The 12916-nt window shown below is 37.3% G+C and overlaps 1 protein-coding gene across 4 annotated transcripts in view; it reads left to right on the forward strand.

Moving 5' to 3' along the window:
* The window catches only part of LOC123527772 (alkaline phosphatase, tissue-nonspecific isozyme-like), a 125391-nt gene that overhangs the window by 884 nt on the left and 111591 nt on the right, over positions 1-12916 (forward strand). The window contains exons 1-2 of one of the 4 annotated variants that reach the window (XM_053523781.1): positions 837-981; positions 12060-12172. In XM_053523781.1, the coding sequence (XP_053379756.1) occupies positions 12076-12172 (97 nt within the window). In that variant the 5' untranslated portion in view covers positions 837-981; positions 12060-12075. Of the gene's footprint in view, positions 1-836; positions 982-6215; positions 6372-8883; positions 9037-12059; positions 12173-12916 lie in introns of those variants that run through there. The other 3 variants (XM_053523779.1, XM_053523780.1, XM_053523782.1) reach the window with 3 other exon arrangements.

Here is a 12916-nt window from a genome sequence, read left to right on the forward strand (position 1 = left end):
AAAACCGAGTATTGCTTCCGGGCGATGGTAGTAGAATGATATTATTTAAACGATGTTTCCCATTACAGATCTGGTGCAGCCGTTCTGCGCATGCCCGGAATGATTGTCAGTTGTAGCGCACGGCAAAATAACGCAATTTTTTTGCATGTCCGCACGCATTTTGTGTATAATATGCATAATATACTGACTAAAGGTTAGGGTTAATATCACCATGGTTACAAAAACGATACATTTAAGTTTTTTTCTTTCAAATTGCTTGAATCCAGTATAATCCGGAGTCTGTAATATATCACAGGCGCACCATTCCTTTGTTTAGTCATAGGGATGTAATTCTGCCATTTACCGAGTTTAGAAGGTTGTGGATCCTGTCTATTTCATTTTCTTAGTCGCCTAGAATACCTGAAATAATCTCAACTCTCTGGTTTATGTTGCATCAGGTTGTTGTATTTTATGCCTGAGAAACGCTCTTCAGTTTGTTGTTTGTTTAGAGACGGGTAAAGAACATGGTCAGAGAACGTTAAACAACCCGTCATTTCTTTTTTAACCCTTTTTGGTGACAAGTGAAATTATTTTAGGAAAAATTGTCTACCTTTGCCAGACTTGTTTCAGTATCAACCGTTGTAAGAGATAATAAAAAATGGTTTCCATTGTCTAACAGATCGTGAAGATGGTTTCCCAGGACTGCAGTGCATACTTGATGTGTGCGACGGTGAATGTTTTTTTTTCGCGTATGTTTTCGGCCCAAACCAAGAATGTATGTATGCAAATTTAAAGCTACGCGCCTGAGAACCAATTATGCATGCGCCGTTAGATGAATAGATGTTTACGAGTAAAGCTAACAGTTTATTATGTGATATTTTTTATCATATATCATTTTATACTACATATTTACATGTTTTTGTGACATTCTGTGTGCTAGGATATTGAGTGTTGATCTTGTTATCAAGAACGTATTTCAAAACCGGAATTTACAGAACACAAGTACATTTGTATATTTACTTTCTATGTACAAGTCAATGTAATTACGAAAAGAAAAAACAACTAATAATCTTTCTGATACTTGATTTTTTATTTATCTATTTCGGCTATAAAAGTTAAAAATATGTCTTTTTTTCAGTACTAGTAAGTTATAATTTCCAAGCACTAGTTTCTTTTGAAATTGTTGACAGTAACGGTTTATCATGGAACCAGACCTGTAAGTCACCCATCACTTGTGTAAAAATTATCCGTATTTGCACTTAAAAGCCAGTTATATGATTGATGTGTGTTGATTTGCGCCTACTTTTTAAAAGGGCCGAGTGGTTAAGGTCGCTGACTTCAAATCACATGCCCCTCACCGATGTGGGTTCGAGCCTCACTCGGGGCGTTGAATTCTTCATGCGAGGAAGCTTTCCAGATGGGTTATGGAAGGTCGTAGGTTATACCCAGGTGCCCACCCGTGATGAAATGATACCCGGAGGGGTACCTTGGGTCTTCCTCGGGGAAGTCGCCATATTACCTAGTGTGCCGGTGTAACGTTTAGCCCTACAAAATCAAAAACAACAACAAACAAAAAACTACTTCTTAACTGTCGGTATAACTCTTATTGTATATTTTACTACTTGTTTATACCTACTGCTTGTCATTGTTAAAGGGCGGTTTCATAGAAAAAGTATTTTCCTGGCAGTGTCTATTGGTTCTCTTTTTTGCTATAGCCCGAGTTCATTTTCTGGTATGTAACTGAATAGATTTAAGTCAGTCCTGTATAAACACGCCTTCTTATTTATGTTCATTTTTTTTTTCAATGTATAAAGTACCTATATGAATGCCAGTTTGGTTGGAATTCCATCGATGTCCAGACTTCTTTTGTTGTGCATTTCAATATACATGTACTTTTGATTATCAAAATTATGATCATTATTCCCTTTCGATAAGGTAGTTAAGGTCGGTGACGTCGAATCACTTGCCCCGGACAGATGCGGGTTCGAAATCTCGCTTTAGGGTGTAGAATCATTCCATGTGAAAAAGCCAAAAACCAGCTGGCTTACAGAAAGTGGGTGATTTCACCTGGGTGACCGTCCATGATACCATAATAACATCATGCCCGAAAAGGCACCTGGGTCTTCTTGCACCATCATCGGCTTGGAAGTCGCCATATGACCTTAAATTGTGCCCCGCTCCCATATGACCTTAAATTGTGCCCCGCTCCCCCCCCCCCCACCCCCCCAAAAAAAATCAACACCAAAAACAAACAAACTTTTAAGTTAGACAGTCTATTACAGAGTTGTCGTCCCCTTCCTCTAAAAACAAAAAAACAAAATCTGACTGTCCTCTACTTCTCTGATCTCTGATTAGAGAATACGGTATAGAGAAACAGTTAAAAGGGGTCTTTGTTTGGTTGGAGTGGGGGTAGGAGATAGATGCTCTCATGAAATTGCTAATTAAACAAGCTAAAAATTTAAAAAGTGCATCCGTTAACAATTTTAATTTAATTAAAAAGAATGAACCTGACTTTTTTTAAAAAATGGCCAATCACATTTATGCAAAATTTTATGACATTATCACTTTTATTAAATTCTTATTAGATATTTCAAGGAGAAAGACAGACCCATTTCATATAATCAGATCCTTATTAGAAATTGCTTTTAATTTCGGTCGGCTTAAATATAGTTATGAATGCAACCCTTTGACACCTCTAATACGATTATTTTTATATTCATATCAGTCTCCAGGTTATGTATGTTTATCACGTTTATATTTATGCTAAAATAACTCTTTCACGAGTGAATATCTAACATTAAGTTTTGAACAAATGCATTTAATACTTTGCCCAAAATATGTTTAAAACAACCTTTAAGCGAAGTAACATCCATATATGCATATATAATATTGAACGAGAACGCTGTTCAAACCGCTGTAAGATTATGAAAAGGTTAGTGTCCTCATCAAAGAAGTCTCGACTAATAATAAACATGCTGTGCATGTCGGAATGTGCTAATAACAAACTCAGGCTGGGGTGGATCCGGACCAATGGGACCGTTTTACCAATATTAGGTCAAACAAATAATACTAAGTTATATATGGACAGCACTAGGTAGAGTCAAATGTGTTGCTCTTTACATGTATTCAGATGTTACACTACACTGCAGATATCAAACAGATTTTAGTGGTTTTTATAGCCGGGTGGTTTCTGTTAAGGGTAGTCACACCTGCCAAATGGGGTAACACGCGTTTGTCCCATTGTTTGTAACAGTTACACGCGTTTAGCCCTGCTTCGAGCTGTTACTAATTATTTTTTAATAAGTTAGAACATCATTACAGTCATTCTCGCAGTATATGAGCTAGAGGTGTACTGGTCAGGAACCCAGGCAATCCTTGCGTGTATCAGTGCTATACACTGGGCACGTTAAAGAACCAGGCTGTCTATTCGCAACGAGCTAGGCTAAGTTAGCCGGACAAGCCTGTATCTGATTTCTGATCTCTCTGTGGGGGCTTTGTCTCACTCTGTCCCTCTGGTCAGATCGCTCTATGTCTGTACTAGTAGAGGATGATTTCGCGCCCTGTGTGGCTGCAGTTGCTGTAAAGCGCCTTTGAACGTGTTTATCATGAAAAGGGCGCTATAAATATCTGGTATAATAATAATAATAATAATAATAATAATATGAGAAACTTTCAAATTGCTTAGAATTACGCAAGGGCTTTAAGGTTAACTATGTACTGTGAGGTAACCTGGTTTTCTACATAGACGTCATACAGTTTACACCCGGCAAATGTCCGAGAAATATCCGCATCTGCCGTTTAAACGTCAACTCAACGCAAGTTAGTCTGAACATGTACGTTAAAGATTGGGAGCTGACTGTACAGAGTAGCCAGGCAGCGCATTACCAGCTAAGATGAGATGTAAACCTGCAGAACATTAGTAATTTTGACGATAGTGCTAGCGTCCCTGCTGTTTTAGCGCGTCATGTGTAAATCACCCATGCAAGAAAAAGTCAGTAATTTTTATTGAAAGAGCAGGGGCTTGAACTCACGACCCTTTGTTTCGTAGGCGTGTTACCACTGCGTCCTCTCTCACGGCTGGGATTAGGTTAAGCAGTTACATGTATTATTATCATTATTATTTACCATATTTTTATAGTGCTCTTTTCATCTATAAAATAAACGTTCAAAAGCGCTGTACAAACTACATATCACAAAAAATATATTTAAAAATAATTCAACATTAAAAGGTGGTTAGCTGGAATTAGGTTTGACTCTGCATAATAATAATACTAGATATTTTAAAGAACAATAAACAACAGTAACTAACTGCTGTTGCACAGCTTGTTTTCCAGTGCAACGTTAGTTTCAATAGACCTTGAAGGAAAAGTGTGTTTTAATGATTTTTTGAAAGCATCCAAACTTTTAGCGTCTCTAATGGTAGCCGGAAGAGTATTCCATAACTTCGGTGCAGCTGATGAAAAACAACGATCATCGTACCTCACAGTTTTGCTTTTTGGAACAACCGGTTATTTTGAGTTGTTCTTGGATCTCAAATTTCTTGCTGGCTGATAGAGTTCTAGCAAGTCTTTAACATAGATCGGTGATTGGACATGCAATGCTTTGTATGTTTGAACTAGAATCTTAAAGTCTACTCTGTGAGTAACTGGTATGCAATGCAGTTCTTTTAAGACCGGTGTAATGTGATCATAACGCGATATTCTCGTTATGATTCGAGCTGAAGTGTTCTGAAGATTTTGAAGTCTATTCGGAACACCAGTTATGGGTGGGGCGGGAATCTGCATTTAATTTTGGGAGATAAATTTGCGAAGCAGCCAGGCTAAATGTTTTTCGTGGCCCGGAAATACAAGATTGGTATTTTTCTCCTATATTGTTACTCTCCAGGTACACTTCAATGGATAATTTCAGGAACAAATGGGTACTTGCAACTTATAAAAAAAGACTGTGTTCCCGACCAGCGTCTAAACAACGTCCCGTATTGGCCATTTCCGTGTATAGATTATTTGGAACTTAAGCATTTGCCCTTTAAGTTATAGTTTAAGTTACGGTTTAAAGTAGTTTACCATCCCAATCTTGATCCGCCCTTGATTGCAGTGATATTAGTCAAGCGGAACCCGGGTGGATAACCCAGGGAAACTTCATTAGTTCACAGTGCAACGATAGATATCTCGTCGGGAATAGTTGATCTCAGTTCGGATAAAGCAAAGATAGCATTAGCGGTCACCTACAGGTATTAATTAAGCAGCCACTTGCCTTAAGTAGCCATTCTAGAAACTTCCCAAACTGACGTATCTATTGTTCCGAACGAAAACCTCTAAGATATTGTTTTGATATAATTATGGGCAACACCTTTGACCTTCATCATTGGCTGATACTACAATACTGGAGCTTATTTGAAACTGAAAAGTGAAGATCAAAGTTTATACTGGTATCTACAATGTATAACATAACTTATTTGAGACAGACATTATGGATATATTTAAAGCTGTAAGACTTAACGTGTACTACACGAATATACTTTTTTTTTATTATGACAAATAAATGAATTTTTATTCGTATAAAATACTCGTACAATTTTGAAGCAGTGGTATGTGTAAACGTGTAGCAAGAATTTATCATTAGGTTTAACACATCTGACCGAATGAGTTTTGCTGTTGTTGGTTGAAATTCTAAATTTGAGTAATTTAAGTCGAAGAATTTGACGGAAAACTTAATCCTCTACTCTTCTTGGAATGAAAGTAGATATACATTCATCTCTAGTTGATATAAGACGTTTTTTCCCCTGCAATCATTTGAATTTCCGTACATTTACAGTATTAAGGTTTCTGCCTGTTTATATTATTCGAACGCAGTTATCAAGAGCTTTTTTTCTCATTTTGTTTTACAAATGCAATGACAGTGCAACTTATGTTCATATTACCAAGTAATGAGATCCAAGCAACTTGAAAGGCAAAAGGACTTGACTTGCGGCATTCATTTCGCTATCTACATTTAAAAGCAGTTTCATCGGACCATTTTTTGCATAGTATTGTAGACATTTTTTGCATTTAGTAGTGTTTAGATTATGATGCAAATGTATCTGATAACATATAATGTCATTTCGATACAGTAAACCTTTTTGACCGCTAAACTTGATTCAGTATTATATCTGATAAATCTTTTGAAGATTACTAAAGTTTCTTTACTAACGTGTCTGAATCATGAAAGGATATCAAATTATGTTAACCTGTCATCCACTTTTTGTAATAATGGTAAAACTTTTGTTGATATAAATCTACATTTGAGCACGGTAGGCATTTAAAGTGCGCGTCTACAATAGAAATTATTATATGAATGACAGTTGTGAAATATTTACTAAACTGTAGGACTAGGAGTACCAAAATCTGCATTAGGCAAGTACATTTATTTTGACCGTGTCAGATATGCATATGCAACAGAAATGTTTTATCAATCACTGAACTAGCTAATTACATTAAATTACATTAAAATGTTGAACATCTTAACTGAACGACTGAAACGTCGAGATCTGATATTTCTTCAAACATGTCCTCGTAAGTAGGAGTCCGAAATAGATGCGTTAATCACACAGCAAAATATATGATATAAGACAGAAGAAGGTATCAGTATTATACAACTAACATACGAAATATCAATTTATATAATATTGATTGAAAATTTCCTATATAGGTTGTGATTTAAAAAAATGTTTTGATGAACATCGGAGGTTTTATACCATCAGTTCAAAAAGTGTCTTGCATGTTTGAGGTCATTTGAAGATCTTTGCAAATATTCATTAATACTCGTATTATGTTGTTTTTTTTTTTTTTTACTAAATAAAATACCATTGCTCAATACTTGTATTAAGGCAACTTTATATGGTTTGAAATGAGAGTTGCCTTGCAGGTAGACAAAAAAAAAGAAGAAAAAACAGATTTTTTAAATCTGTCTGGAAATTACCTCTATATCGATTTAAAAAACAACAAGAATTGGAAAAGCTAGATTATAAATGAAAAATTAATCAGAAAGTTAAACAAAACTTAATTTCTTCAATTTTCTATCTATTTCCGATATAGATAAGGCACCATTTTTTTACCTTAAGATACGGCATTACTGAAGGTATCTCGTATCTTACGAGAAGATTGAGTTAATCAAAAAAATTCCTACGAGCAAGAAAAGGTGACGTTACGACTATGGTACCTTAAGACTTAAGGGACCTTTGAGTTAGTCACCCCTGTACTGTAGGCTCTATAAATAAATCGTGCCGTATCAGGCCTATCGGTTATACGGTCAATACTGTCATCCATTTTACGAACTTTTTGAAACAGACTATAGAATCTAATACACATAATCAACTAAACATTAAAAGCAAACAAACATAAACAAGTACCGACTATATTTTATAAAAACAATAACAATCATTTACTTTGAATGACTAAAACAGAGGATACTTTCCGTGTCCGCACTGCTGGCATTCAAAGATGTGTAACATCCATCCGACATATTGAAAACACAATCTTGTAAACCCCTACATATGCTAATTCACATACCGGAAGACGAAAACTCGTTATTTAGCTGGGTCGCGGGGCGAAAAGTAGATTTAAACCTTAAAAAGGCGGGGACGCGGAGCGAAAACCCGCTGTTTAGCGGGGGCGCGGGGCGAGATTTAGTAACTGGTATGTCGGGGGCGCGGGGCGAAAACACGATAATTAGCGCTGCTTAAACTTCGTCTTTTCGCACCGCGCCCTCGACATTCCAGTTACTAAATCTCGACTTTTCGCCCCGCGGCCCCGCTAAACAGCGAATTTTCGCCCCGCACCCCCGCCATTTTAACCATCTTAATCCTCGTGTTTTCGCTCGGCGAGATCGCGGTGCGAAAAGTCGAAATGGCACAAATCAGCCACATAGATAATTGCAATGCGTAACACTTACAAAACGAAAATGCAAAAAGTCGCGCTGCGAAAGGTCGAAATTAGAGAAATAAAATGGCGGGGTCGCGGGGCGACAAACCGCTAATTAGCGAGCTCGCAGGGCGAAAAGCGAAATTTAAGCATTACAGTGGCGGGGGGGGGGGGGGGGCGAAAACTCGCTAATTGTCGGAGTCGCGGGGCGAAAAGTCGAGATTTAGTAACTAAATTGGCGAGGGCGCGGGGCGAAAACACGATAATTAGCGCTCTTCAAACGTCGAGTTTTCGCACCGCGCCCGCGCCATCAGAGTTACTAAATGTCGACTTTTCGCCCCGCGACCCCGCTAATTATCGTGTTTTCGCTCCGCGCCCCCGCTAAATAGCGAGTTTTCGCCCCGCGCCCCCGCCATTTTAACTTGTTAATTCTCGTGTTTTCGCTTGGCGGGGTCGCGGGGCGAAAACGCGAAATGGCAGAAATCAGCCACCATAATTTTGAGTTGTTCTTGGATCTCAAATTTCTTGCTGGCTGATAGAGTTCTAGCAAGTCTTTAACATAGATCGGTGATTGGACATGCAATGCTTTGTATGTTTGAACTAGAATCTTAAAGTCTAGTCTGTGAGAAACTGGTATGCAATGCAGTTCTTTTAAGACCGGTGTAATGTGATCATAACGCGATATTCTCGTTATGATTCGAGCTGAAGTGTTCTGAAGATTTTGAAGTCTATTCGGAACACCAGTTATGGGTGGGGCGGGAATCTGCATTTGATTTTGGGAGATAAATTTGCGAAGCAGCCAGGCTATGTTGTTACTCTCCAGGTACACTTCAATGGATAATTTCAGGAACAAATGGGTACTTGCAACTTATAAAAAAAGACTGTGTTTCCGGCCAGCGTCTAAACAACGTCCCGTATTGGCCATTTCCGTGTATAGATTATTTGGAACTTAAGCATTTGCCCTTTAAGTTAGAGTTTAAGTTACGGTTTAAAGTAGTTACAAATACCATCCCAATCTTGATCCGCCCTTGATTGCAGGGATATTAGTCAAGCGGAACCCGGGTGGATAACCCAGGGAAACTTCATTAGTTCACAGTGCAACGATAGATATCTCGTCGGGAATAGTTGATCTCAGTTCGGATAAAGCAAAGATATTATAGTAAGGAAAACTTTTTTAAAATTTTGTTTCACTTTATGGAGAAATAATCAGAAATGTTACAAAAGTTACATTTTTACGCTCAGGTTAATTCATTTAACTGCACGAAATAAGATATAATAAAATAAAAAAAAAATCCGCACATAATTTGATAACTTATAACGCATATTTAGAGTACAGGTTCTTAATTTGTAAGATAAGGGGAAAATTTATTAACCGTCGCTTTCTGAAACAATCAACTACAGCTATGTAGAGCTTTTGGGCGGTCCTATTTTGAGAACAGTTAAAACCAATTATACCTTATCGTTAGCAATTGACTCATACCCATATGCAGCTGGGCCGACTGAGGCAATCCCGATCACCATACAGAAGTCATGGAGACATACCTAATGACATTAAAATCTCAATTTTGCCAAAAATGGACTTACGTCATTCTGGAATTAAGGCGACGATTTTTGAAGTTAAAAAGTTCATCTATTTGTATTATTTTCAATTATCGACAGTATCAGATTTTGACACATTAAATCAAAAGAAGGATACGATACTTACTGAAACTTTTAAACCGTAAAACAAGATAGACTTCTGTGACATTAATCAAAGCTTAAAGCAATTTGAGCCGCGCCATGAGGAAACCAACATAGTGCACTTGCGACCAGCATGGATCCAGACCAGCCTGCGCATCCGAACAGTCTGGTCAGGATCCATGCTGTTCGCTTTCAAAGCCTATTGCAATTAGAGAAACCGTCAGCGAACAGTATGGATGACCAGACTGCGTGGATGCGCAGGCTGTTCTGGATCCATGCTGGTCGCAAATGCACTATGTTGGTTCTCATTTAAAAATTGATTTTATTTTAAAGATGGTTTATGGCCATGCTTAATATCGGAGATGTACGTAAATTTACGGTGTCTTTACAAATAAGGCATATCATCGCGTTCAGCACAAACTAATGACTTTATAGGCATGCTATTCATATACAAAGAAAGGGTCTTTCAATTTAATTTTTCTATGTCATTGACAGTTTGTACTGCACCCGGTGAATTCGTTTAAAAGATACGCGCATTTTTTATTGTCGAATAAACGGAATATGATATCCTCTCAAGGTCTGTGCAAATTTACATAAAACCTTATTGACACATGTTTGTTTACATAGTGTAAATGAAAAACAACACCATTGGTCACCATTATTTCACGTGTGTTATTGTGTTACAGTGAAAATGATAAAAAAATCTAAACTCTGCCTTTAAGCTTATTTATAGTCGCCAACAGTGACCCATATAGTCGACTCATTCAGAAGTTTTCCTGGTTCTTTAACAAGGTATAAAACACCCATACAAGGCTCTTATCCAAATGTTAGTAGTTTTAGTAGATGTGACGGCTCAAAGTTTCATAGTCAGGCGTGCTACCACTATCCACCGCGTCCGCTAGATTTAAAGCCTGATTTAACATATGATCATTTACGCTTATTAATGTTCGCCGAGTGCTTTGTACATGGAAATGTCATCATTGGGTTCTATTAGCATGTTGTCTTTTTTAGCTCACCTGCTCAGGTGAGTTATTGTGATCGCTCGATGTCCGGCGTCCGTCGTCTGTCTGTCAACATTTAGCTTGTGTATGCGATAGAGGCTGCATTTTTCAACTGATCTTTATGAAATTTTGTCAGAATGATTATCTTGATGGCATCTAGGCCAAGTTTGAAAATGAGTCATCTAGATTCAAAAACTAGGTCAGTAGGTCAAATCAAAGAAAAACATTGTGTATGCGATAGAGGCTTCACTTTTCAGTTGATCTTCATGAATTTTATTCAGAATGATGGGCTTGATAAAATCTAAATCAAGTTTGAATATGGGTCATCTGAGATAAAAAACTAGTTCACTAGTTCAAATCAAATAAAAACCTTGTGTATGCAACATGAACTGCAATTTTACATCGGATCTTCATGAAATTTGATCAAAATGTTTGTCTGGATTAAATCTTGGTCAGTTTTGGATATTGGTTATCTAAGATCAAAAACTAGGTCACCCGGTCAAATTAAAGAAAAACCTTGTGTACGAATAGGGGCTGCATTTTACACTGGATATTCATAAAATTTAGTCAGAATGATTGCCTTGATGAAATCTAGGTCAGTTTGGAATATGGGTCGTCTGTGGTCAAAAATTAGGTCACTGGATCAAATCAAAGAAAAACATTTTGTATGCAATAGGGACTGCATTTTACACCGGATCTTCATGAAATTAAGTCAGACTGGTAACCTTGATGAAACCTAAGTTATATACGAATATGGGTCATCTGGGGTCAAAAACTCGGTCACTAGGTCATATCAAAGAAAAAACATTGTGTATGCAACAGGAACTGCATTTTACACCAGATCTTCAGGAAATTTGATTTAAATGTTTGTCTGGATGAAATCTAGGTCAAGTTCGAATATGGGTCATCTAGGGTCAAATCAAAGAAAAATCTTGTGTACGCAATAGGGCTGCATTTTACACCGGATATTCATAACATTTAGTCGGAATGGCTGCCTTGATGAAATCTAGATCAGATTTGAATATGGGTAATCTGGGGTCAAAAACTAGGTCACTAGGTCAAATCAAAGAAAATTCTTGTTTACACTTAAGAGAACACATTTTTGGTCCAATCTTAATGAAAATTGGTCAGAATATTTGTTTCCATGAAATCAATAGGTAAAACATGTTTACACTGTTATGGTGTGTTTCTCAGGTGCATCTTGGCCGTCTTGTTTTAAAAACCTGATGGAGTTTTTATATAAATTTGTGATACAAACCTTTAGAGGCAAAGAAGAAATAAAAACATGTGACTCTACTTTGGTTTGATCCTACGATCCTACTGAAGTTTGTACTGCTGCATCATGGATGCTGTGAACGTTGGTACTATATTCATTAAAAACGTCTGTAAAAACTGGTATATGACAGAGACCGAGCTAAGTTCACTGGTCCAAGTATGGTCAAAGTAGAGGACAGTAATTTTAGTAGTGTGTCCAAACGAATGAAATACTTTTTACTTACAGGAAAACTTGAGGAAGAATGGACGGCAGAAGACTTATACTGTTTACTGTATCAACGGTCGTCATATCTCTGGCAAACGGCCTCACAGGACCAAATATTCCACGTGGAGAAAAAGGTATGTACATCTTTTTTATATTATCTATAATCATTTCATCGTCAAACTCCTACGCAGTGATCTCCCTTGCCGCTACTCTCATTGAGCGTAGCGGCAAGGGAGATCACTGCGTAGGAGTTTGCGTCGAAGTCATACTGACAGTTAATCGTTAACACCATATTTTGAGAAAAAAAATCAAACAACACCAAATCATAGAAAGAAGGGATTGTTTTACATTAAAACTGAACAGCATGTAAAACATGTATATTACACTACAATACAATTGTCAGTTTACTGATATATACATTGATTTCCGGAAAAAATACTGCATAAAGGGGCCATACTTTTGGACAGTTCAACGCCTTTAAACACACTGTTTTCAAAGAACTGCTCCAGTTCTGAAATTTCACATATATAGGTGGAACGTAGTTTTCAGCAGTGCATACATTTGAAAGGGGAACAACTTTTTGAGAATATTTTAAGTATCCAGTCCTACTGGATAGTGCAGTTGAACATGTAATGGGCAGGTAGATTATTGGTAATTATTGCTGTGTGTTGAGGATATACTCCTAGCTTTTAAATAAATACAGAAAATGGCTTCTGAAGATGCCTCTCCTTGCTTTATTCTATGCACGGATGGAACCTGTGTACATGTAGAACTACCGGCCTTTCTTTTGCCGTTTGTAAGTAAGATATGCCGGCAAAGATAATACAAGTGGGCTGAAGGTGACCATCCTGATATACGGCATTCATTTGAAACAGTAT

This window comes from Mercenaria mercenaria, chromosome 14, assembly GCF_021730395.1.
Source record: "Mercenaria mercenaria strain notata chromosome 14, MADL_Memer_1, whole genome shotgun sequence".
In the NCBI taxonomy this organism is placed as follows: domain Eukaryota; kingdom Metazoa; phylum Mollusca; class Bivalvia; order Venerida; family Veneridae; genus Mercenaria; species Mercenaria mercenaria.